This window comes from Balaenoptera borealis (genome assembly GCF_965194805.1).
Source record: "Balaenoptera borealis genome assembly, chromosome: 11".
NCBI classification, from domain to species: Eukaryota; Metazoa; Chordata; class Mammalia; order Artiodactyla; family Balaenopteridae; genus Balaenoptera; species Balaenoptera borealis.
Genome location: NC_138868.1, coordinates 93,774,088 through 93,799,457, shown reverse-complemented (window position 1 = coordinate 93,799,457; position 25,370 = coordinate 93,774,088). Strand labels below are relative to the sequence as shown.

The 25,370-nt window shown below is 52.0% G+C and overlaps 1 protein-coding gene across 11 annotated transcripts; it reads left to right on the top strand.

Moving 5' to 3' along the window:
• The first annotated feature begins 725 nt into the window (after positions 1 to 725).
• On the top strand, positions 726 to 24,709 carry TMPRSS5 (transmembrane serine protease 5). Of its 11 annotated transcripts, XM_082342104.1 has the most exons (13): positions 726 to 6,854; positions 9,070 to 9,193; positions 9,581 to 9,679; positions 10,185 to 10,307; positions 11,774 to 11,909; positions 12,258 to 12,371; positions 13,886 to 13,929; positions 14,621 to 14,783; positions 15,737 to 15,915; positions 17,541 to 17,639; positions 18,120 to 18,262; positions 18,545 to 18,697; positions 19,622 to 19,715. In XM_082342104.1, exons 1-13 carry the CDS (start codon positions 6,852 to 6,854, stop codon positions 19,628 to 19,630), a joined length of 1,389 nt encoding a protein of 462 aa, XP_082198230.1. In that variant the 5' UTR covers positions 726 to 6,851; the 3' UTR covers positions 19,631 to 19,715. The 11 variants fall into 11 exon arrangements, 8 of the variants coding, with proteins under 8 accessions (XP_082198230.1, XP_082198227.1, XP_082198224.1 ...); XM_082342101.1 differs by lacking the exon at positions 14,621 to 14,783 and having other exon boundaries at positions 19,622 to 24,709; XR_014231553.1 differs by lacking the exons at positions 726 to 6,854; positions 14,621 to 14,783 and adding an exon at positions 21,316 to 24,709 and having other exon boundaries at positions 9,136 to 9,226; positions 9,883 to 10,307; positions 19,622 to 21,027.
• The last annotated feature ends 661 nt before the right edge of the window (positions 24,710 to 25,370 follow it).

The window sequence follows — 25,370 nt, the reverse complement described above, 5'->3', positions numbered from 1 at the left end:
CAGCCCAATCGCCCCTTCCTTGGAGAAGTCTTTGCTGAGTCTTCAGACTCAGTCATATGTCTGTTACATGCTCTCATTAGCACCTTGTACCTCTCGTAGCACTTCTTCAGGGCTCTAACTGTGCACTTTCTGTGGTCCTTTGATTCATGTGTGTCTCCTCCCCCTAAACGGCAAACTCAAACCGGGCAGGGATTGTGTCTGGTTTTGCTCAGCATTGTATCTTTGGTGTTTGCACAGTGCCTGACACATAGTACATTCTCAATAAATATATATTGGCTGACTGATGGACTAAAATAATTAATTAGTAAAAGGGAGAAGGGTATTTCAGGAATAGGGGACAGCATGAACACAGGTGCTGTGGTTTAATCTAAGAAGGACTAGTGACTGGCTTATGGGAAAAGGCTTAAGGGGAGGAAGAAGATGAGGCTAGAAAAGTATGTTGGGTAAACTTGGAAAGAACCCTCCGTTCCATGCTGAGGACACCCTGGGTGCAAGTTAGGTGCTCCCACCACACCCTGTTCTTCCCCATCAGAGACTGCACTCTAATTGTTGGCTTGACGGAGCTAGACTATAAATTCCTTGAGGGCAGGGGCTCTGCCTGACTCATTCATTAATGTAACTCCAGAATCTAGAACAGTGCCTGGCACTTGGTAGGACCAACTCCACACTTTCTTGGGCATCCCCTATTCTAGACTTCCTTGGGCATCCCCTATTCTAGACTGCTGAATTAATGAATGAGTAAATGAATGAATGCTTTTATCACGGGACCTTGGGGAGCCATGGAAGGTTTTTCATCTATTTAGACTTGCTCTAGGAAATGTTACTTTGGCAGCACGGTAGAAAAAAGAAGGATCCATTTTCATTTATTTTATCCTTCCATATTGATACTTGAGCATCTGGATTGGCTGAAAAGAAGTAAGAGTACAGACTGATTAGAATGGAATAGACTGGAGGCAGGAGATCAACTGGGTGGCTGTTACAGTCATTCTGGGGAAGATCCTGGTGGATGGTCATGCAGGTGGCTGTGGGTTTGGGAGAGGGGTAGATTTGAGAGATGGCCAGTTTGAATGACTGATGGAAGGTGAGGAGTTGGAAGCAGACAAAGATGAGCCCAAGATAGTCCAGATTTCTACTTGCCAAGAAAAATTCAAACTTCTTGCCAGTGGGGTCTTGCTGGAGAGGGAAGGGGGCAGTGAGGGGAGAAGACTGAGTAAGAGTCACCTCCAGGCCCTTTAGGACCCTTCTGAGGGGCTGCCCTCCACACTTCCTTGGGCATCCCCTATTCTAGACTTCAGTCAGAATAACAAGACAGAAGAGAGTACTCAGAGACAGTATGCTAATGAGTAAGCAGCTGATTACCATATGAGACCACAGAGATTTCTTTTCCTTCTAAATACATTTGTATCCATTTCTCTGTATCCAAAGCAAGCAATATGGCAACAGACACTTGGGGTTTCTTCACTACTTATCGATATGCAGTGATGGTCTGGAATAAGGTAACTGGATCTAGCGTTTTCCCAATTTTCACTCATTAAAGCTTCCCTCTTATTAGACTTAGGAGTCATTCATTTCTTCATTGAGAAAACCACTCTCCAGAGGGCTGGATGGAAAGGGTATGTGTCTGGGCCTCATTAGGCTGTGGGATGGCAGTAGAGGGTCTGGTGGCTTGAACTAACCTCAGTGGGATGATCCAAACTGAACTTGAAGGAGGTGGGGAGGGGATCCGGGGATACCGTGCATACATGCTACAGATAGACTGGGTGAGGATGGGGGATGCATTGTTGGTAGACAAAGCCAAAGAAGGGAGTGGGATGGGACTGGGGGGGATGTACAGAACGTTCCAGAATCTCCAGCCTGCGTCTTACACCATGCAGGCTTTCCACCTGGAGCACTAACATTTCCCTCTCCAGAGGATAAAGAGAGAGTGATTATGGAGGCTGTTTAAGCAAGTCTGAAAACCGTATGGGAGGCAGTCAGAGAAGATCACGGGCAGGCTTAAATCCACAAACAAGGGCTGAAGCTGTCATTCACTGGCAGACACAAAGGGGAGATCATGATCACGATGGAACTCCATAGGCATTGGCTGGAGCTGTGGTCCACAGGCGGAATTTCTTCTCTCTAAGCCTGCCTGTTTAGTGAATAAGTGGCTTGTGGGGCATGTATGGGAGTGGGGAAGACCCTGGACCAGGTGTCAGGAGACTTGGGCTTGGATGGCCTCCAATATGCTGTGGCTTGTTCACCTTTCAGAGAATCCGTTTTCTCCTCTGATAGGAGAGATGGTAGATTCAGTGGTCTCTTTAAAAGAACTTTATAGGTCTGGGAATTCTGTATAACCTGCAAGTGGGTCTTTCCGTTCGGGTGGAGGAGAAAGATCACAGTGTTATCTGTCTGGAGGTGTCAGAGCCCAGCTGAATGGCAGTTGCAAAAGGCCCTTGTTGTTTTTGAGAATAGTGGCTGAAGAAGGAGAAAAAGCAAGGGTCTCAAGGCTCAGGAGTCAAGGCTCATCCATAGAGGCGGTACTGGGGTGTCAGGGAGTATCAGTGGGGAGGAGGCCAGGGAGCAGGGCCAGGACTAAGGTGAGACTGCATCTGAATTACCAGGGGAAGAACACACAGGGGTTCTGCTTCAGCTGGTTTCCGATAAGGCACACTAGGGCACATGATTTAAGAAGGCATCACTCTTAAGGTAATCAAGTGCTGACAGTCCGTTTGCTAGCGAGTGCCTCCTTAAATTTCAAACCCTAGGCTCCTGCTACCTCATTCTAGAGGTGGGTATTCTGTCCAAACCAGGGAAATGGCCAGGGCAACCCAGAATGGCTCATCTTGGATGGAAGGAGTGTCAGAGAGATAAAGAAGAGAGACTTCTTGGACAGCCAGGCAAAGACAACAGCCAGGAAGAGGCTAACCTCAGTTTAATCTAGAATCACTCTTTTAAAAAATGTTTTATTAAGGTATAATTGTCCAGTAAAATTGTAAGATATTTAAAGTGTACATCATGATTTGCTATCTGTATCTTCTGTCTAGTTCATTAACACATCTATCACCTCATATATTTACCTTTTCATTTTTTGGTGAGAACATTTAAGTTCTATTGTCTCAGCCAATTTCAGTTATATATTACATCGTTATAAGCTATAGTCATCCATGTTATAACTTACATTAATTATAAGAGGAATAAGATGCTCAGACCTTATTCATCATATAACAGAAATTTTGTACACTTTTACTAACCTCTCCCTATTTCTCCCACCCCCAGACTGGCAATCACTTTTCTACTCTGTGTCTGTGAGTTTGACTTTTTATTTAGATCCCACATGTAAGCAATACCATGCAGTGTTTGTCTTTCTCTGTCTGGCTTATGTCACTTAGCATAATGCCCTCAAGGTCCACTCCTGTTGTTGCAAATGTCAGGATTTCCTTCTTTCTCATGGCTGACTAATATTCCATTGTAAATATAGACCACATCTTCAGTATCCATTCATCCATTGATGGACACAGGTTTCTCCACATCTTGGCTACTGTGACTAATGCTGCAATGAACATGGGAGTGCAGACATGTCTTCCATATCCTGTTTTCATTTCCTTTGGATATATATCCAAAAGCAGGACTGCTGGATCTTATGGTAGTTCTATTTTAAATTTTTTGAGAAACCTCCATACCGTTTTCCATAGTGGCTGCACCAATTTGCATTTCTGCCAACAGTGCACAAGTGTTCCATTTTCTCCACATCCTCACCAACACTTGTTATCTCTTGTCTCTTTGATGCCTGCCATTCTAACAGGTGTGAGGTGATATCTTATTGTGGTTTTGATTTGTATTTCCCTGATGATTAGTGATGTGGAACACCTTTTCATGTACCTGTTGGCCATTTATATGTCTTCTTTGGAAAAATGCCTATTCAGATCCTCTTCCCACTTTAAAATTGGATTTTTTTTTTCTTGGTCATTGAGTTGTATGAGTTCTTGTATATTTTGCACATTAACCTCTTATGAAATATATAATTTGCAAATTTTTCTCCCATTCTACATGTTGCCTTTTCATTTTATTGATGGTTTCTTTTGCTGTGCAGAGCCTTTTAATTTTATGTTGTCCCACTTGTTTATTTTTGCTTTCGTTGCCTTTACTTTTGGTGTCAAATCCAAAAAATCATTGCCAAGACCAGTGTCAAGGAGCTCATTCCCTGTGTTTTCTTCTAGGAGTTTTACAGTATCAGGCCTTATATATAAGTCTATAATAAATTTTGAGTTGATTTTCCTGTATGGTGTAAGATAAGATCTGGTTTCATTCTTTTACATGTAGCTGTTCAGTTTTCCCAACACCATTTATTGAAGAGACTACCCTTCCTCATTGTATGTTCTTGCCTCCTTTGTCACAAATGAATCGACCATGGGTTTATTGCTGGGCTCTCTATTCTGTTCCACTGATCTATGTGTCTGTTTTTATGCCAGTGCTATACTGTTTTGATTACTATAGCTTTGTAATATAGTTTGAAATCAGGGCATGTGAGGCCTCCAGTTTCGTTCTTCTTTCTGAAGATTGCTTTGACTATTTGAGAGTCTTTTGTAGTTCTGTACAAATTTTAGGATTGTTTGTTCTATTTCTGTGAAAAATACCATTGGAATTTTGATAGGGATTGTGTTGACTCTGTAGATTGCTTTGGGTAGTATGGACATTTTAACAATGTTAATTCTTCCTATCCATGAGCACAAAATATCTTTCCATTTATTTGTGTCTTCTACAATTTCTTTATCAATGTCTTATGGTTTTCAGTGTACAGGTCTTTCACCTCCTTGGTTAAATTTATTCCTAGGCATTTTATTCTTTTTGATGCAATTGTAAATGGGATCATTTTCCTAATTTCTCTTTCTGATAGTTATTAGTCTATGGAAACACACCAGATTTTTGTTTATTGATTTTGTATCCTGAAACTTTACTGAATTCATTTATTTTAACAGCTTTTTGATGGACTCTTTAGAGTTTTCTAGATATAATATCATGTCATCTGCAAATAAGGACAGTTTTTACTTCTTCCTTTCCAAGTTGGGTGCCTTTAATTATTTTTTTGCTTGCCCAGTTTGACTTGACTTGACTTCCAATATTATGTTGAATAAAAGTGGCAATAGTGGGCATCCTTGTCTTGTTCCTTATCTTCGAGGAAAAGTTTTTAGCTTTACACCATTGAGTATGATGTTAGCTGTGGTCTGTCATTTTTCTCTAATAAACTCTTCCCATATTGTTATAAGCCTTTGGTTAATTTCCAGAGTTCTAAAAAAGTTAATTCTGACAAATTTTTTGCAGTTTTCTCATTGCTATGGAGGAGACAATTTGGGGGGGACTTTGCCCATTTTCACTGACATCTCTGTACTATATTTGAAATGCCCTTCTATGTGATTGCCTTCTCATTTCTCAAAACTGAGCTCAAATGTCTCCTCCATTGTGAAGGCTTCTCTGGGTTCTCTGAGAAAAGGAGTCAGCTATTCATTTATTCTCCTATACCTCTGTGTTCAAGCTTCTGTTATTTCACTTTTTACAAAAAAAGAAAAAAACAGTTCTTTATATCTGTTCCTGTCTCTCCTCCCAGCCTGCAAGCTCCTAGCCTGTGACTTATTCATTCCCTATGCTCAGGCTAGCTCCTGACACACAGTAAGTATACAGGTTTGTAGGCTGAAGAGTATTGTCCTAGGAGACCTCAGCACTTAGCCAAGAGCTTCTCAGCTCCAGCTACCATGTTCTCCTCCTGCTTCTATGACTCATAGCTGACCTCTGTCCCTTCATTGTGAGTGAGGTTCAACAGTAATCATTAATAATAATAATAGCAGCTAATATTTACTGAATAGAGTCTGTGCTAGATACTAGCTATAAAGCTAAGAATTTTATATTCAGTAGCTCATTTAATTCCAGCATAAACCCTATGAGGTAGGTAATATTATCCTAACTTTACAGGTGAGGCTGAGTAAGGGAAGTGGCAGAACTGGGGTTGGATGAAGGCCTGACTCTAAAGCCCCTGTTCTTAACTGTCTCATCTGAGAGATCTATGAGAGGCATTTGGAGGAAGGGGAGCCACACTACTCTTTCCCTTCCTTGGGACCTCTTCTTCCTCCTTGACTAAAGAGATATGGCTCCCAGGTGTGTTCAGCCCATCCCGGGCTCAGCTGGGCCACCTTGTGCTTTGAAGCAACATAGCACTGAGGTCTCCTATAGGAACTGGTCCCCAGGGCAGTGGGGTGGAGAGGCCCCATTTCCCTGGCATTGGAGTGACCGGTGCAGCCCTGAGGAGACAGGCCACAAAGATCCCTCATCAACATTCCAATTTCAACATGGTGATAGCCCCAGACTGCTGGAAAAGCCAACCCACACAGAATTGAGATATCATCCAGAGGACTCAGAAACATTTCAACAAATGCTAATATCAGTCTCTTGAATACAGCCCTGTCAGCAGGAAGTGGGGGGATTGTGCCAGCATGCATGGGGCACACTTTTTGGCACAAGGAATCTTGTTGCTCAGCAACAGTAGCTGGTTTCCCCTCCTCCTCCTAACCTTTTTCTCTGCTTCTAAGCTTCCAGTTAGCTGATGGGAGGGGCTGAGGCTGCCCAGCCCAGGCTAGCCCTTGACTCCCTTTCTTGCAACAAGGGATCTATTCATGGTTTCTGAGCAGAGTTCATTGTCTCTCTGGTGTGTGTGTGTGTGTGTGTGTGTGTGGAGGACGGTGAAGGGAGAAGCCATGTGTGAACTAGGGAGACCTCATCTTCCAACCAAGCTGGCCGGGCTATTTAATCAATGCTGACCCAAGAACAGGAGCAGAACGTTACCTAGCAGACCTTGAGGTTTTGCATTGGTGCCACGGACCCATATGGTAAGGCCATACCCTGCTCTGACCTCTTTTTCTTTCTACTCCCACCCCTGACCCCACCCTTGGAATTCTAGGCTCTTGGAAGGAGTCTCCTCTGGCAGCTCTGGTGCAGAGGAGAGGGGGCCCTAGAGGGGACCCTGTGTGGTCAACCTCCTGGTTTGGTTTTCCCCGGGGGTGACTTTTATTTCCCACTCTTGTCCCCCATATGCCTAGCCAGGTGCTTTGCCTGTAGGCAGCACTTAGCAAATCATTGTTACATGAACTCTTCCTCAAAAAAAGGACGAAGAAGTCCTGTACCATTAAAGACCATTTTTGCAGGCTACCACATGGCCTTGGACAGGTGAATGTTGAGGTGGGGCAGCACCCGAGGTGAGGCCAGTTTGTTCAGAGGCTGAACTTCAAGCCAGGCTCCCTTGATACTGAGACAGGAAGAAAGGTTGAGCATGCCCTTGGAATTCTCTCTAGACCAAGCCCTGTTGACAGGGGAAGGTGGTCTGCAGGGGAGATGGGACTTACTTCAACTTTAAGGGACTCTTTCTACTTTACTGGATTATAAGTTCATTAAAGAAAGGATCCATAGTTTATACGTATTTCTTATTAATATATTATTTATTATACTTAATATTTGTGTTGTACTTTATAAAACCCTTTCAGCCACATAATCTGTTTTCTTCCTCCCTCCCTCCCTCCCTCCCTTCCTTCCTTCCTTCCTTTTATTCAGTGTGCATTAACTGAATTCCCACTTTGTGCTAGGCCTTGAGCTAGACTCTGGGATGCCTAGACCAGAGAGGAAGGAGAGAGAGAGAGAAGTAAATGAGCATAATAGAGGGCCACAATAGGTGCTACCTGGGTTGAAGAAAGCTTCCTGGAAAAATGACACTTAAGCTGAGTCTTGCAAGGTCATGGGAGTCAGTATGTGGGGAAGGGGACAGCAGGTGCCATGCCTCCGTGGTGTGAGAGTGCGTGAGGATGCTAAGGACAGGCACGTGTGTTAGTATCACCCTGAGTTCCGCCGTGGAGGAGTTAGTGCTGCCAGGTGAGGATGGAGAGGTGAGGAGGGGCGAGATCACAGAGGATGCTGCGAGCTATGCAAGGGAGATTTGGATTTACCCTGAAGGCTACAAAGATCATTAGATACTTTAAAGATGGTGTTAACTTGCTAATGTTTGCATTTTAGAAAGATTGCTCTGGCATGGAGAAGGAATGGAGACAAAGCTAGATGGGGGAGACTATTCAATGTGTAGCAGGGGTTATCACTCTTATTTCATAAAGGAGAAAGTTGAAATTTGGAGGGCTGATGAGTTACCAAGTTCATATAGCAGGCTGTAGACCTAGCTTTGAACTGCTAGTCCAGTGTTTTTGCCAAGATCTTACTTTCCATTACTCTTCTTCATGGCACATGAATTTTAGGCAAATGTCTGACCTACACCACTCTATGCTTTCTTACTCCCATTCCTTTGCCTCCTCAACACCTTTTTCCTGGAACACCCAATGACTATATATGTCAGTTCAAACCCTATTCATCTATGAGGGCCTGTCTCAGAGGCTGCCTCTTCCAGGAAGCCTTTCTTGATCTCCCCAACAAGAAGTAAGCTCTCCTTTGGAATTCCAATGTTAGTTAAACTGAACTTCTCTTCTGTCACTGAACATGTGCTGCTTTGTTTACATGACTTATCTTCAGGACTCACAAGTAGGTTCTTTGAGGCGGCGGTTGTGGAGGTCCACGTTAATTTACCCTGAACTCCTTACAGTATCCCCCACCGTGGGCTGTCCACTTGGGCTGAATACTATTTACTGGGTGAATGAATGCATGGTTCGTAGGGGAGGGGCAGTTTTTCCTCCGAGATAGGAGGGAATGAGGAAGGATGGGATCTTAGGATCTGAGGAGGGATGTCCAGGGATTCAGTGGATGTCCTCCACGCTGGTGGGAACCAAGGTGAGGGGGTGGTGAAGAGTGTGGGCATTGGAGTTGGCCCAATCTGGGCTCAGGTCTCTGCTCGGACACTTACTGGCTGTGTGAGAGAAAGGTGGGCGGGGCTAGGGGCTCCAGGAGAGCAGGGGGGCCCGAGGGGCATCTATGGGAACACACATGGAGTCCCCAAGATGCAAAAAGGCTCACAAGGGGCAACGAGGGCCCGGCCGGAGTTAGAGAGTGGGGACTTCTTGTGGTCGGTGGTGATTTCTCTCCTTGGTGAGTGACTGACAGCTGTTTCCCCAGAGCCTGTTGCTGGATGGCCGAGCCCCCATGGAGGCTCAGGATGCAGAGGAGAGTCCAGGATCCTGGATCTTCAGAGCAGAGCCAGGAGATCCACTGCGGAGGCCCGAGGCCCAGCAGCAACCCAGTAGGCCAGACCGGGCCATCGGGGAATGACAGGGTGGGGGCAGTGAAGGGACAGTCTTCCTACATCCTCCAGATTCTTTTTCCCCAGATCTTCCCAGGTCAGCCTTAAATGACTGATGGTGAGAGGCTGTCTCACTATTTATCCCAGACCTGCTTTTGCTCTGTTTCCCATGTGGGGGCTTGAGTGGGCTCCGAGGCTCCAGTGATCAGAGCTCTGCCCCCTACCCACCCCAGGATGATGGGGCAGGGGGAGGCGGGCAGGTGCATTTGGGCAAACTCCCGCCGCGACTCGGGGGCTGTCTGGTCCCGGGGTGGCGTCTCGGGGTGAAGTGAGGCTGGCAGGCGGAGGCAGGGCCCCCAGACGCTCCCCTGCCCTCCTCCCCCACAGTCTCTTGGGCCTGGCGCTGGTGCACAGGGCAGCGCGGCTGGGCGGTGCTGGGAGCCCTGGTGTTGCTGGCTGGTGCAAGCATTGGCTCCTGGCTTCTAGGTCAGTGCTGGGACCTTCAGTGGCAGGGGAGGGGCAATGAACAGGATCTGGGGGATGCTGGGAGAGAGGAACGGGTGCTGAGCAGGTGTTCAAGGCAGGTGGGATGAGCATCTTTTCCATCTACTCTGAGTAGACAGCAACTAGAAATGGGGCGAAGGGCCAGCAGGAGGGACTCGGGCTGTGCGTAAAGAAGAACATTTCAGTCCTACAGTGAGAAATGTGCTCGAGTGGATGATCCAGGGAGGCCCTTGTCAAACTTTTCCAAGAGATCTTTCCCAGTCAGAGGGAGAGAGAGTGACAGAGACAGAGACAGAGACATTGAGAGAGCCATGGCTCTCTTCTGCACGTTGCGGGGGACCTGCCTCGGATAGGGTGGTGGTGAGGAGTCCCCCGGAGGCTGCCTTTGCCTCCCTCTGCTGCCGGTCCCTTGCTCTGCTCCTTGGCCCCCTCCTAGGGGAAGCCCTTCCTTCCCCCAGCCTCTCCTTGTCTTTTTTGTCCTCTGAAGCACTGTATCTGTGGCCGGCTGCCTCTCAGCCTGTTCCCGGGACCCTGCAGGATGAGGAGGTGAGCTTGAACTGCTCGGAGGCCAGCGGTGAGGAAGCCCTGCTCCCCTCGCTTCCCAGAGCAGGTGGGCCACGCCCCAAGGTCGCAGGACTCCCACCTGGGCCCCGGGTCCCTGCACAGCTCTGGGATCCTCCCTTCTGGCTGGGGGCAAGAGGACCAAACTGAAGGGCCACGAGTTCGCTGCCACCCACCTGTGTCTCCCGTACTGTGAGGGTGGGGACACGGCCCAGCCTTGTAGAGCTGATGTCTGATTTAGAGCTTTCAGCACTCCCGGGGGACGGTCTTGATCTCTAGCTGGGGCACGGCCAAGAGCCCAGGCTGCCAGGAGAGATGGCGACTCGCCCTTTGGGCAGCGTGAGGCTGCAGTGTGGGGAAGAGGAGCCAGGTGTGTGTGGGGCGCCAGCCTGGGACCGGCAAGGGTCTGGGCCCAGGGGCAAAGAACGCACAGAGGGCTGGGAACGTCTCGCCACGTTGTCTCCGCATCCCACACCCAAATCTTGTCCCCTCCCCTCCAGGTAAGAGTTGAGGATCCGAAGATACGGTGCTGCTAAGGCTGCGGGTAGAATCAGTTACAGAGGTTAGTTAGGGTCAGCTTGGAGCCTGCTTTTGCGAGCTGTGTGTGCCTTTGGGTCCGATACTGCTTTGAGCTTCCATTTCCTTCTCCATGAAGTGGAGATGAAAATAGTTACTGCATGAAGTTGTAAGCATAATAAGAGCATAAAATAAAAGGCCTTAGCACAGGGCCTCCCTGGTGGTGCAGTGGTTAAGAATCTGCCTGCCAATGCGGGGGACACGGGTTCGAGCCCTAGTCTGGGAAGATCCCACATGCCGCGGAGCAACCAGGCCCGTGAGCCACAATTACTGAGCCTGTGCGTCTGGAGCCTGTGCTCCGCAACAAGAGAGGCCGCGATAGTGAGAGGCCCGCACACCGCGATGAAGAGTGGCCCCCGCTTGCCACAACTAGAGACAGCCCTCGCACAGAAACGAAGACCCAACACAGCCATAAATAAATAAATAAAAAATTTTAAAAAAATTCCCCCAAATCTCCCCCTTAGCTAGTTAAAAAAAAAAAAAAAAAAAAGGGGCTTAGCACAGAGTCTGGAAAAAGCAGATGCTCAATAAACAGGAACCATCACTAGTACTGTCATGAGATTTGAAATCAGAAGACCTGGATCCATCACTTGCAGATCCTGTGACCTAGGACGGGTCGCTTAACCTCCGTGCCTTACTTCCCTCTGCAGAATGTGAGGATGGGAATTCTTACCCCACAGGGTTGCTGTGACACTTAGTGATGGAGCACGTTTAAAAGCACTTGGTTAAAACACAAACCTAAAAGGCTGCACAAAGAGGGGTTATTTTGTTCTCGGAACCGGACGGCTCCCTGGGGAACAGAGAGCCTGATATGGGGTGACCCAGATGCCATCATGAAGGCCTCTTTAGGTCCCATGGTGGCCAGGTCCGGCTCGCCCTGCCCATGCCGCACCTCCATCCCACAGCAGGTGGGATGTGGCTTTCATACTGTGATTTCAGTGTCTTTCAGAATAAACACCGAGGACTTCTTGCTGGAAGTGCAGGTGAGGGCCCGGCCAGACTGGCTCCTGGTCTGCCATGAGGGCTGGAGCTCTGCCCTGGGGGTACGGATCTGCCGGAGCCTTGGGCATCTCAGGTAGCTGGGGCCAGAGCTGGGGCCTGGGGAGGGTGGAGAGCTGGTGTGTGGGGGAGGAGCACTGAAGACCTCTATCTGTCTGTCACCATCAAAGTACTCAGGAAATGGCAAGAGGTCATTTTGGTCATCTCCTGGCCTCTGGGCATGATGGTGCCCCAGTCTGTTTCTCTCCTTTGAACATCCTTGATTTTTAACAAATATAAATCCCAGAAGAGGTCACTGTCAAAGTCTTTCTCAGTCACTACACTGGTATAGTATTACATTCCGGTTATACTTAACCCCCATCTCTCGTGCCGATCGTCAGTTTAAAGCCAATTTCCTCCCGTTTTATTCCCTTCTCCTGCCAAGACTCACAGACCACAAGGCAGTGAACCTGTCTGACATCAGGCTCAACAGCTCCAGGCAGTTTGCTCAGCTGTCTCCTAGACTGGGAGGCCTCCCGGAGGAGGTGTGGCAGCCCAGGTAGGGCTTCTCAGGGGGCTGAGTGATGCCCCTCACTTCCTGGTGAACAATCCAGCAAAAATCTTCCTATCACGAGAGCCTGGTGGCGAGGACACTGAAGGTGTGAGATAGGACAACAAAGAGGAATATTTCCCAATTAGAAATTACTAACTCAGCTCACAGGAGCCCTGCCCACACAAAGTTTCACATACATCATCTTATTTGCCCCTCACAAGAATGGCAGGATTGGGTGTTATTGTCAGAGGATTTGAAATGGTACTCCTATTCCCATTTTACAGGTGGGGAAACTGAGACTCAGTGAAGTAAAGGGCCTTGTGCAAGGTCACAGAACTGATAAGCAGCCAAACCAAGTCTTGAAACCAGGCTCCTGTCTCCAAACTAGTCCCTCTCACCCCTGCCGCACTTTATTTGGATAATTCTGCTATCTCAGGAGAGAGATGGTTGACTGTCTGGAACCTGGAGACTCTCCAGAGAAGAGAGGGCTCTGGGATGGCCCCTTCCCCAAATCCTGGGGGTGGGTGCAAGCTGAGTGGGTTTCACCCTGTCTGGGTGTCCTCAAGCTTTCCAGCAGCCTCCTCCTGCCCCTGCTCTATAGCCTTCTCACCCCTTCACCACTGTTCCCGCCTGAACCTCAGTCCCCTCCTATCCGGCTCCTGTCCCCTGTGGGCAGATCAGGGGAACGTGGGGTCCCTGTCTTAGATACCTTAATGGGCAAAGGGAAGTAGGGTTGGGACTGACTCTGCCAGGAGAGCCGGGGGGCCGTGGATTTGGGAAACTAGTAGAATCCAGGCATTAGGATGCTGGGGGCAAGAGAGAAGTCAAGAAAGAGGGCTTTGCTCCAAAAGGAGTTGATTTTTTTTTCTTTTTAACAGTATGTTTTAAATTTTTATTTATTTATTTATATTAGGCTTCACTGTGTGGCTTGCAGGATCTTAGCTCCCCAACCAGGGATTGAACCTGGGCCCTCAGCAGTGAAAGCGTCGAGTCCTAACCACTGGACCGCCAGGGAACTCCCAGGAGTTGAGGTTTATGCTAAGAAGGAGGAGGGGAAAGAGGAGAGCAGGCATCTGAGTACGCAGGGCCGGGCAAAGGGCTTGGGAGAGAGTGGAGTCATCTGAGGCAGCAGCACGGGGCGAAGAACTGAGTCGGTTCACTCACTCTCTTACCCACTCATCCGCTGAGCACACATTTACTCAGGGGCCTTAGTGGGAACAGCCGATTGTCACAGTCATGAGCGCTCCATTTGTAACTTTGGGCCCTGCCCAAATCCAACTGGAGGACCTCGAAGTCCTGTGTGCCTGGGACGACTGGGCAGAGCACAGCTGCTGTTCTAGAGACCTGCTACAAGCAGGGGCCTGGGGGCTTGGGTGGGGGCAGGAAGCAGGTGGTTGTGGCTACAGAGAGGCCCCCTCTGCTCCCCCCAACAACGCCCCCCTCCCCCAGGCCCTCGGGTGGGTGTGCAGCCTGGGGTGGGCCCCGCTCAGCTTCCTGCTGGCGCTGCCTCTGTTTTGCAGGGACAGCTGTACTTCTGGTCAAATTGTTTCCCTCAGATGCTCTGGTGAGTCCTGTCCTGGGTCCGGGAAGGAGGCGGTGGGAGGAGGGCGTCTCCCCCGTGCCCTCAGGGTGGGACATCCCCACTGGGAAGCTCAGCTGGCTCTGGGGTGGGGTACCTTGCCCACCTGCCTGCAGGGCCCCTTCTTGCAGACACAGTTCTGCCCAAACAGAGCCCTGTCTACACCTCTGTCCCATTCACCACCAGCCACTGGTTTGGGTGGGTAACCTCCTTGCCTCACTCCCCGCCCTGGCCTCTGACGTTCCCTGGCCTCTGGGGGCGCCCCAAAGGGGAAACAGCAGCTTCTGGAGACTAAGGATGATGGGGAAAGAGGGGTCAAGTGGGAGACAGTTTGCAGAGTTCCTTTCACCCGTCTTCCCAGTCATCTAGCCATCTCTTCATCTGTCCTTCCACGCATCTGTCCACATGCCACCATTTGACCCCTCCTATGGGACAGGCGTTTTCTTAGATCCTGGGGCTCCATAGATGATGCAGGCGCCACCCCTGCTCTCAGCGAGCGCACCGCCTGATGGGGCAGGTGGATGTGTAACCAACATTTCCAGCTTCCCGCCCCATGCTTAGGGCCAGGAATGATAAATGGGAGCCGTCCACGCTGGACCACAGGCCCCGACCGTTAGCACAGTGCTGACACCCGCCCCGCTTTCTTTCCATCTCACCAGTGCTTGTCTGTTTGCAGAGTGTGGGACCAGGCCCCTGGCTTCCCAGATAGTGGGCGGGCAGGCGGTGGCTCCCGGGCGCTGGCCCTGGCAAGCCAGCGTGGCCCTGGGTGCCCGGCACGCATGCGGGGGCTCCGTGCTGGCCCCGCACTGGGTGGTGACCGCGGCGCACTGCGTGCACAGGCAAGGCTGGGGGCTGCTGGGGGGAGGGTGCCCCCCTAGCATTTTCTCTTTGGCCGTTGGAGTGTCCTGTATACAATGTCCAACTGTCCGCCTCCCATGTCTGCTGCGAGTGGGCCCGGGCAGTGTTTGTGAAATTCTCCCTGTTCAGTGCCAAGAACAGCTCTGCCTAAATAGCAGTCATAATACAAATATTGGTTCTTTAGTTTTGTTCGGTCTTTAAGTTTTTAAGATGCTTTCACACTCACAGCCCTCCATGCTTCTTAACGTTTATCACCACTGTAATTAAATCACTTTCCATGTAATTATTTGTTTAATGTCTTTCTTGCCCTTTACACTGGAAGCTCCATGGGGGCAGGGAAGAGTCTTGTTTACCACTGAATCCCTTTGTTGATTTTTCCCCTGCCTTGTCCCCGTGGCCTGGAATATAGTAGGTGCTTAATAAATGCTGGTTGGAAGGAATGAATGAGCTCTTTGGCCCTCTTCTCTTGATGGCGGGCAAGGCAGGTGGTGTAATCCTCATCTTATAGTGAGGAAACCGTGGCTGGGAGAGCTGAAGTGCCTCCCCAGCGATCACACTTAGGAAGTGGGGAGACAGCACTACGGAAAGCTTTGCTGACTCGGCTTAGGGCTATGATAATCACACAAGGCCCTTCCATGTTTGCTGTAAAACTTGAAGGGGCTTATGCTGGAGAGTGCAGGGGTGGTGGCCAATGATCATACTGTCTCACTTCTCTCTCCATCAGTGCCTGAGCATTTATTAAGCACCTACTGCATGCCCAGTGTCTTGCCAGCTGCTGGGGGATTCTAAGAGGCCTGAGTCCTGGGAGCTTGCAGCCTGGTGATGGGGCCCCCACTAACAGCCGCGCTTGTTGGCTTCCTCCCCCCACCAACTCATTTATGTCAACGTCTCCGGCCCCTTCCTCCCCCGGGCTCAGCTCGGCTCCCTTGTGCAGTTTCAGGCTGTCCCGCCAGTCCAGCTGGCGGGTCCATGCGGGGCTGGTCAGCCACAGCACGGTCAGGACGCACCAGGGGGCTGTGGTGGAGCGGATCATCGCCCACCCTCTGTACAGTGCCCAGAGTCACGACTATGACGTGGCCCTCCTGCAGCTCCGGACCCCGCTCCACTTCTCAGGTGAGACTGAGGTGAGAGGGGCGGCGCCGGGAGCGTGAGAGCCCCGCGGGTTCCTAAGACCCCCTTGTGCTGTGAACCCCACGTTCACTTCATGTGGTGACCGTCGTGGACTCTGGCATCACCTGGACCTGGGGTGGCGCCAACTCTTCCCCACGCTCTTTTGGGGACAAATGTTCTGGCCCTTTTCCCATCTGGGCTGCAGGCGGGATTTGCCTCGAGATCCCAAGAAGAGCTTCTCAGTGGCTCCATCTCCCAACAGGCTACTCCATCCCATCTCCAGGCTGGTGCCAGGTCCCGGCCGGGTTATAGTGGATAATAGTTAACTATGTATTGACAGTTAATAGGATAACAGTTAATAACTAGCACCATGTTACGGTTAATAAGATTTACCTTACCAAGTATTCTTTCACCCCATCCTCAGAACAAACCTGACAGGGAGCTGAGGCCGGTGTATGTAGATAAGGATGCTGACCTTTAGAGAGGGAATTGACTCTCTTCAAGTTCACGAGGCAAACAATTCCCGGGGCAGAGCGTCTCCTCCACTCCATCTGCCCTTGAAGGGCAGCTCTTCCACACGCACGTGCCAAGTGCACTCACCTACAGACACACATGCTCACACACACACACACACACACGTGTGCATGCCCTCACACGCTCACACACTCATGCAAGGCTCACATAAGTATGCACACCTACTCCTGTGCACGCCTACATACACACACACACACACACACACACACACACACACACACTCAGCACTCCTCCCTCCCATTGCTACCTGGAGCCTTGGGTTTCCCCAGCAACAGTGGTTGCTCTATGCCGTTCACAAATTCTACCGTATGTGGGTGCTCTCTGCACCGTTGTTCAACAGTTAATGCTTCTAAATTGACATGGATATATTTAAAGGGAAACTTTAGGTTACTACCTAATTGGAGAACCCATATGACTTATAGTAAATAGATAATAACCAGAAAAATGCACAGAGTGAAAGCAAAACAGTGCTCAAGTCCCAGCTAGGCGCTGTGCTCTGCAGAACTGCCACGTCAGGCCGCTCTCTCTGTGCTTGGACGGGGTGGGCAGGCGTGAAGAGAGGCACAGAGTAGCACCAGACAGACTCTTTCTCCTTGGTGCAGAAGAGGGGCTGAAAGAGAACCGAGGAGGAAATACTTTCTCCCAGCGAAGTGGCGTTTATCTAACGGCAGGTCTATGCATTACGTAAAATCAGGTTCAGGCTCCGCCCACAGGCCAGGTCGCCCACTTTTGGAAACCATGTCCCAAGAGGGTCCACACGCCCTGGGGAAAATCCAAAATGGGTCCTCATTAGGAGAAGTTAGGTACAAACACCCAGAAGGAGTTTCCATCCCCCCTCAGCCCCAGGTGGGGATGCACCGTGTGTACACCGCCCGGCCTAGGGCACCAGGCACGCTGCAGTTTCCACACTGTCCTCTGCGTGAATGGTAGCTCCCACGTGGGCCAGTGCCTGACCCGCACAGCTGTACAGGAGCCCGGAGCCAGGACTGTTTGAGGAGGGGGTGTGGAGGACATGCCCGCCCTGGTCCTTTGCCCAGGCTCGCGGGCAGGGAGGCCGAGCCGGAGTGGGACCCGGGACCCCTGCCTCTCCGCAGACACCGTGGGCGCCGTGTGCCTGCCGGCTGAAGAGCAGGATTTTCCGAGGGGCTCGCAGTGCTGGGTGTCTGGCTGGGGCCACACTGACCCCAGCCACAGTGAGTCAGCTCCCAGGGCCCGGGGCGCACAGGGGTGTGGGTGTCAGGGCGGCATCCTCTCCCAAGGGGAGGCACCTCCCCCTCCCACCTCCTCCTCCCCTGGCCACAGGGCAGCGCCAGCCCCCTTCTCCTCTGGCATCACCCCTGGCCAGACCCAGGGGCCCCAGTCTCCCCTGCCTGGGTCTTTCTGGGAGAACCACCTGGTGTTTTCCCCTAAACCCAGGCCCCTTCGTCCCCCTCCCCTTCTCCCAGGAGGGCCACGGCCTCAGCAGCAGGGTGTATGTGTGGGGTCTACTCCTCCCCTTCGCTCCCAGCCCCCAAGTCTGACGGACCCCTGCCTCCTCGCCCAGAGGCCACAGCTGCCATCCTGGGCTCCCCTCTTTGGGCCTCCGCACCTCCGGGGCCTCTAAGGCCCTCTCGCCGCCCTGCTTTCCCGGGCCTTGCTCTGCGCCCCTCCATCTCCGCGTCTGCCTCCCGCAGCCCACGGGTCGCACACGCTCCGGGACACGGTGGTGCCCCTGCTCAGCACCCGGCTCTGCAACAGCTCTTGCGCGTACAGCGGGGCCCTCACGCCCCGCATGCTGTGTGCCGGCTACCTGGACCAGAGGGCCGACGCGTGCCAGGTGCAGGCGGGCGGGGCCCCGGGGCGGGGGGGCGGGGCCTGCGGCCGGGCGCCCGGCTGACACCCTCTCCGCGAGCGGGGGCGCCCAGGCAAGTGGGCAGCGCGCTGCGGGTTGAAGGGGCGCGAGGCAAGACGGGATCCGTCCTGGGAGCAGGACCGCCTGGGATGCAGTGTGTACTCCTGGCCCCGGGGGTCGGGGGTGGGGGACTGGTCTGCCGCCACTCCACCAGGAAGGCCTATCTAACCGCCTGTTTCTCTGTGTCCCGGGGCCTGGATGCCGCAGGGGGATAGCGGGGGTCCCCTGGTGTGCCTGGACAAGGGCACGTGGCGCCTGGTGGGGGTGGTCAGCTGGGGCCGCGGCTGCGCAGAGCCCAACCACCCCGGCGTCTACGCCAAGGTTGCCGAATTCCTGGGCTGGATCCAGGACACGGCGCAGGTGAGTCGGGGGGAGGCAGGTGGGGCACACCCGTTTGTGAAGGACCACTAACCCTCGGAAACCGTGACCCTCATCCCTCGGGCCTGGGCCCTGCTGGGGGCTGGGGAATATTCCCAGACTGGGAGGAGGAAGAAGTGAAGCTTGTAACGTTGAATCCATTCTATCAATTTAAGCATTCACTAAGGAAGAGCTGACCTGAGTTTGTAGCCCAGATCTGCCATTTCCTGTGGGACCCGTGGCAAATTCCTAACTTCGGTAAACCTCAGTGTCCTGGTAGTAACCATCGTGGCTACTGTATATGCCATCATATGTGACGATTACATGAGGTCAGGCCTGCCCAGCGCTAGGCTTAGAGTGAGTGGCCCAGGTGTTATTATGTATTTACTTGTGACCATGACTCATCCCTGGTCGTGCCTGCTCTCCCTGCCCTAGGGAGAGAGCTCAGCATTTAGCAGTTTGAGTTCAGCAACGGATTCATTCTGTGTGATCCTGGGCTGGCCACTCCACTTCATCCGTTCAGTGGAAGAGCCAAGTGAGAATGTGTATAAAAGCACGTGATCTGTATAAAGTACTTTACAAATGCAGGGTGTGATAGTGGGAAGCATCCTTCTGCAAGGTTGGGCTCAGGGCAGGTGGTAGATAATAACCTTTAGAGTTTACAGGGGACCTATGCGTCCACCTTCTCATTCAAACCTTACAAAAAACCTAGAGAAGCAGATATTTTAGCCCCATTTGATAGAAGTGGAAATGAAGGTTCTGAGTGGTTAAGTGATTTATTAAAATGCTAGTTACTCGGCTAACCGAGGGTGGAGCCACTCTGTAGATCAGCTCCTTTCTCTTTCAGCCCAGGACTCCCTCCCCTGGTCCTGTTGTTTCCTCAGTCTCACTGCGTTCCAGCCTCATGTTTCCTGGGGTCTCTGGCAGGTCCACTAGATGGAGGAGAAGCAGCAGCCCCGGATGCAGAAGGCATGGATCTCTTATCGCTGCACAAGAGACAGTCGCCACCCACCGGCCAGCCTCCAGGCCACAGGGCCTCTCCCCTCCAGCCCTGATTTCCAGTCCCTCTATCTCACCAGAGAGCCTCAATGACAGGAGAGAAGCTGGGGTTGGGTTGGGAAGGTGGGGGAGCCGAGAGGTGGAGAGGGAGCAGCTGGAGAGGAAGAGGGTGCTGGCGGAAGTCGGGAGCCTGCCCTTCTGCCCCCTCCCCTCCCCAGCCCCTGTGCGCATCTTTTGGGAGAATGCTCAGGGATGCCCTGGGCCCGCCTTCTCCCTGCGCTCTCAGGTGGGGGAAGTGCCTCCCTACTGACCCAGGCTGGGAAGCTCCTGGGCAGATGGGGTCAAGGCTGGACCGGCCCAGGTTAAGCCCATGGAGTCAGGATCCGCCCCACTCTTCTGTCGATCTCACCTACTTCCTGCTCTCACTTGGCTCTGGCTGGCCCTGCTGGGGCGGTGGGGGGCGGGGGGCACGGTAAGAAAACTCTGGTTGGTGTTGGAATAGGGTGTAGGTTTTAAATGACAGTTCTGTGAACTGGTCCAGGACTTCTGGTATTAAAGTGAAATGATGTATGGCCTCGGTCCCGTCCTCCCCCCACCCCCATTCTCTCTCTTTCTCTCACACCCACATTAAGGGGTAGTAGAATTACAATTTTCCTCCTGTACATGTTTCTTAAAGCTCTGGAACTGACTCCTGCTCATATAATTCTGTACATTTGTTAAATCTACATGTCATGATTGACAACAGAAAGCCCCAGCCTTCCAGGTGCTCTGATACTGCAAGTCTGAGTGCCACTGAGTCAGTGCTTCCTCCAGGAGGGTCTGGCTTCCCCACGAGACCCATCTCTCCTCAGCTCTTGTTTCAGGACTGGGCCTTCTGGCTCGGGAGATGTCTTTCTGAGTTTCTGCCAAGTTAGCATTTTCCTGGTTAAGCTTCTCCCCCACTCTCTCCTCTCTAGCAATTAAAATGCAATTGGTATCTTGTTTCTAAAAACTGCAATGAATTTTTTATGGTGCTTACCCAAGGAAATGCAATTAGCGTTTAGCAATAACACAACTTTTTCGTGAGTTTATCAGCATTTTTTTGAGGGGTAGTACAAATGAATATTCATTCCTGGAGGGTCTGCTTCCTTTTCAAAGAAGTGCATTAGAAAAAAAAGGCCACAATTTACTGTCGTTTAAAAACAGCTGGGGAAGTGGCTGCTGGGAATCTGCTGCCCAACTGCAGAAGCAACGTGGGTGAGGCCCTGGCAGGTGGTGGGTGGTCTGACCCTGTGTTCTGAGAGCCCCGACCTCCAGCCTCCATCCCGAGATCAGCATTTACTTACCCGACTCTGGTGAGTCCCCGCTTCAAGAGGCGGTTTCAGGGCTGCCGACCTCCCTGGGCAGGGAAGAGTTACCAGCAAATCCATCAGCGATGATCTTTTTTGTGTTTCTGTTGTTGCCCATAGGCGTTTGCGTATTTAAAGGGAAGTTTTTATTTACCACAGTCATTATGATCTGTTAATAATCAGTAACACTTGGATACTATTTTACAGTTTATCAATCCTGCTCACACGTGGTATCCCATTTAAATCTCACACCATCTGTGTGGTGAAGATATTATTATTGTGCCCATTTCACAGGTGAGAAAATTCATTCAGAAAGATGAAGTGACTTCCCCAGGACCAGCCAGCTAATAAGCGCCAAAGCCAGGATGGGAACTTCGAGTCTTTTTACGCCAAATCCACATCATTGTTTTGCACACAGATGAACGAGATGGTCCAATATTGCACAGAAGTATAGAATGGGAAGGTTGGTTTAGTCACCTGCCTACAGTCATGCATTGCCATCCCTCTTTTTTATAGGTGAGGGAACCAAAACCTGGGAAGTGGCTCCTGCCAGAGACCCTTCCTGGGCAATGTTCTTACAGATTTCCAGTTCTGCATGGTCTGACTTAAAATGTTACAAATGAGTATTTTCCACAGGAGGACGATAAAGAGAGCCCTAATTAGAGAATTTGCTAATAGCGATTCCCTGTTTACCTATAGAAGGTCCTTGTATCTTTCACCAGGCTACCAGTCAGATCTACGGACTCAGAGGCTCTCACCTGCCCTTCCTGTATTGGCAACTGCCAATCCAGCCCTTAGGAAAGTGAGGAAAAGTGGGTGCCCTGGGCCAGCTGCTGGAGGGCAGGGCTGGAGATGGGAGCAAGGAAGGGTAGCAAGATTCAGGTCCGGAAGGATTTTAATGAGGACCAGCTGGGTGCCCAGCTGTGTGACACGCTGCAGGGAATTCAGAGGCAGAGAAGCGGCTGCCTTATTGGAGCCATGAGGCTTATTTGCAATAAATTATTAGCGGCCAGCCAGGCACGAAGCCGAGTGGTGAGGCAGTAATTGCTAAGGGAGCTCCAAGGGCCTATTGTTGACAAAGTCAGGGCATTTCTGTGTGCAGGAAACCTGTCTCTCTCCCCAAGGATTCAGCATCCCACCTGCCTCGGCAGAGCTTGCCAGCCTCCTGAGACTTCTCAGGAAGGTGGGGCCTGGCTGCCAGGCCCAGGGTAGAGCCCTTCTCTCATCTACTCCTTCCCTGTGCTTTGGGGGTCTGGAGAGTACAGCGGGGTGCAGGCTCTCTCTCCTTGTTAGACTTTCCGTGGAGTCCTGCTTCTCCTAGGAGAGTTGCTGTGAACAAGGGGGCAACCCTGTCATTCCTCGGAAACATTTCTCAGGCTGTTTCCTGCATTTTATTTTTGGAAGTGTTGTTGGGTTCACCCACCATAGGACGAAACTGGAAATGCTGTAAATGCTAGAAGCTGGTACAGTAGCTGTCAGGAGATGGTTTTCCTGAGTCTCCCCACTGTTTTTCTCTCTTCTTCCTTTTCTGCCCTCTCCTGGCCATGTACTTAGGACCCTCCTGGTTGCTCAAAAGAGAACCCACCAACACCTGCTCCCACTCTTTCGCCTCCCTCGTCATCCTGGGTCTGGATCCCTCCCCACCTCCCCACCTAGACGCACCAGAATGTATCTTTGTGCTTGCGTCACTGGGGCTTCTGCTTCCTGCTAAACTCATTGGAGCCCAGTATGGTTAATGGCCCTTTAAACTGTGTCTTAAACACCTCCACCTCTAGGAAGGCTCCTCATCGTAGGTAGGGAGCAGCTTCCTACTGAGAGGCGAAGCTGGTCTTTCTTACACATTCTGAGGCCAGGAAGGGGAGAGGCGGAGCCTGCAGGTACCCTCTGCAGATTTCCAGGGCCCCCGGAGCCCCAGGGCCGAGCAGGGCAGGGAAATCTGCTGGCGGGCTTTCTCCTGGGCTTGGTGCTGGGGTGGACCACGCTGGGGACTGAACAGAATGGAGAGAGGAGTCCTGGCTCCAGAAGGTGTGATCTGTCACTAATGTGACGGGAAGGCGGGGGCTTTCACAGGGCGGGGCTTATCTTCAGTGCATCCCCCCTTCCAAGGAATCTCTGGCTGTGACATCTGATGGTGGACAGTCCCTTCTGGGTCTTTAACCACTGGAGAGTGTGCTGCCCTGAGCTAGTGACTCAGCCTTCTTGGAGTTTGGTCTCCCATCTATCAAATAAGGGGTCTGGGTGAGGGGGTCTCCGTGGGATCTGCCTTATCAGGCCGCCTTTAACACAAACCTCTGCTGCCTCTTGAGACATCTATCTGCCCCCCACCAACATCCAGTCGGGACACCCATGGGGAAGAGCTTGTTCCCTGGGACAGATCTAAAGGAACAAGCTTGCTCTGCTGTGTCAGGCCCTCTCCAGGACAGCGCTCTGACAGCCCTCTGGGTCCTGGGAGGATGAGGCACCAGGCAGAAGATTTTAAAGCCATCTTTCCCCATGTCCCATGTACACTGACGAAGGGTTCAAGGACAGGTTTTCTCAGGGGCTCCCCCGCTCACTTCCCAACACCCCAGGCTTTGGGTGGGGCCCCATGGGTGCCAGCTCCCTAGAGACAGTGAGGGAATTTCCTCCCTGCCCTGAAGTCCGCAGACACTTTTCTTCTGCCTACTTTCCCCTGACAGCTCCTGAGCTGCCCACAGGACCCCCTGCTCTCCAGCCTTTCCTCCTGCACGTGGCCCAGTAGTGAGGAAAGTTTTCCGCCCGCAGAAGCATTACCGGGCAGCTTGGGTCCAAGCTGTCCTCTGTCCCGAGCCATGTGTCAGGCTCACAGAGGGTGGAGCCTTTCCCACGGCCCCTCAGTTAGGGGAACCCCAGCTTCCTGGATTGCCCAGGACTGTGCCGGTTGTAACACCAAAAGTCCCGTGTCCCCAGAAACCCTGCAGTGCTGGGCAAACTGAGACAGTGGGTCATGCTAAGTCCATTGCCTCTCTTCCGTATAAAAGGCAAAATCCAGCTCCCCTTGGCCTCCTCCAGGCCCCCTTTGGTCTGACTGAGCTTAAAAGCAGCTTTCCCTGGTGGCCCAGAGTTGCAGGAGGAGAGGCTCCCAGGAATTCTCAAGATCTGGACTCTTTTGCAGAGATGCTGCCTTGGTCCAGAGGCTGTTGGAGCGAGAGTCCCTCCTTCCACAGGGGCCGCAGCTGACCTGGCTGCCCATCCTTCCCCTCGGTGGTTCCTCAGACGGCACCCAGGGCAGCCGCAACTCATCTTGCCAAATGTTTTGAGCAAACAGCCTGGCCCTGCCACGCCCAGAAGCTCTGCGGTCTGGGGGAGGGCTGGAAGGTCAGGCAGATGCAGTGCTGCTGCTGGAAGCCAGGAATACTGACTGCCCAGTTTCTCCAGGTCTCACTGATTTCTGGTCCCCAGAGCGTGGTACGGGGCTCAGCATGTGACAGGTGCTCGCTGAGCTCCCTCAGGAGGAGGGGATGGGGGGGGGGGGAGCTGCCACCCGCATCAGAGCTGGGTCGGTCTCTTCTCCTGGCCTCTGCCTCCTGGAGGGGATCAGAGAGGAGCAAAGAAGAGGCCGCCAGACTGCTAGAGCCCGCGGGGATTTGGTGGGGTTTGTTTTTCCTCGGCACTGTCTGCAGACGCGAGGGCGTGAATAAAAGAGCGAGGAAGATTTACTGTTCCCACAGCTTGGCAGTAGCCCTGTATTTGTACAGCGGATCCGGGGGAGGAGGGGCGGGAGCAGGTGGGGTTGATGCTGGGACTCGGAGAAAGTCAGACCCTTGTCAGTCTTTTTGCAAAGACTGTGGGGTGCAAGTGAAGGTGAGGCTGGGAGGGGTCTACTTAGGCCGACTCTCCAGCCACCGGGGGCCAGAGTGCCCCCTCCCCCCACCCTCCAGCCTTCCGCCTGCAGGAACCGATAGCAGGCAGCTTGGGTGCTTGAACCTCTAACCCCAGGGGCGCATATGTGCCGGGCCTGACAGTCAGTGCTGCCAGTGGGGACCCCGAAAGAAAGGGCCTCAGGCTGGGCTCGGCTGTCACTCATGGCCCTGGTAATGGACACAGTCAGCAAATGACTTTTATCACGGCCTAGCCTGGCCTGGGGCCGGGATCCAGAACCTCTTAGCTGAAAGTAGCTGTGGACAGGATCCAGTGTCGCCTCTGCACGTGTGTCCAAGGCTATACCACCCACCTCTCTCTTGATGACATCGTACTTCTCTTGGGGCCACCAAAAATGGGCCACTTTTTGTACAAAGTCAGTTTTAATGGGTCAGTCTGGTGGTGGGAGGGAGCAGAAGAGAGGAAAGTCTGAGAGATGGGGGGTGGCCCCTGGGAGGGGATGTCATCTG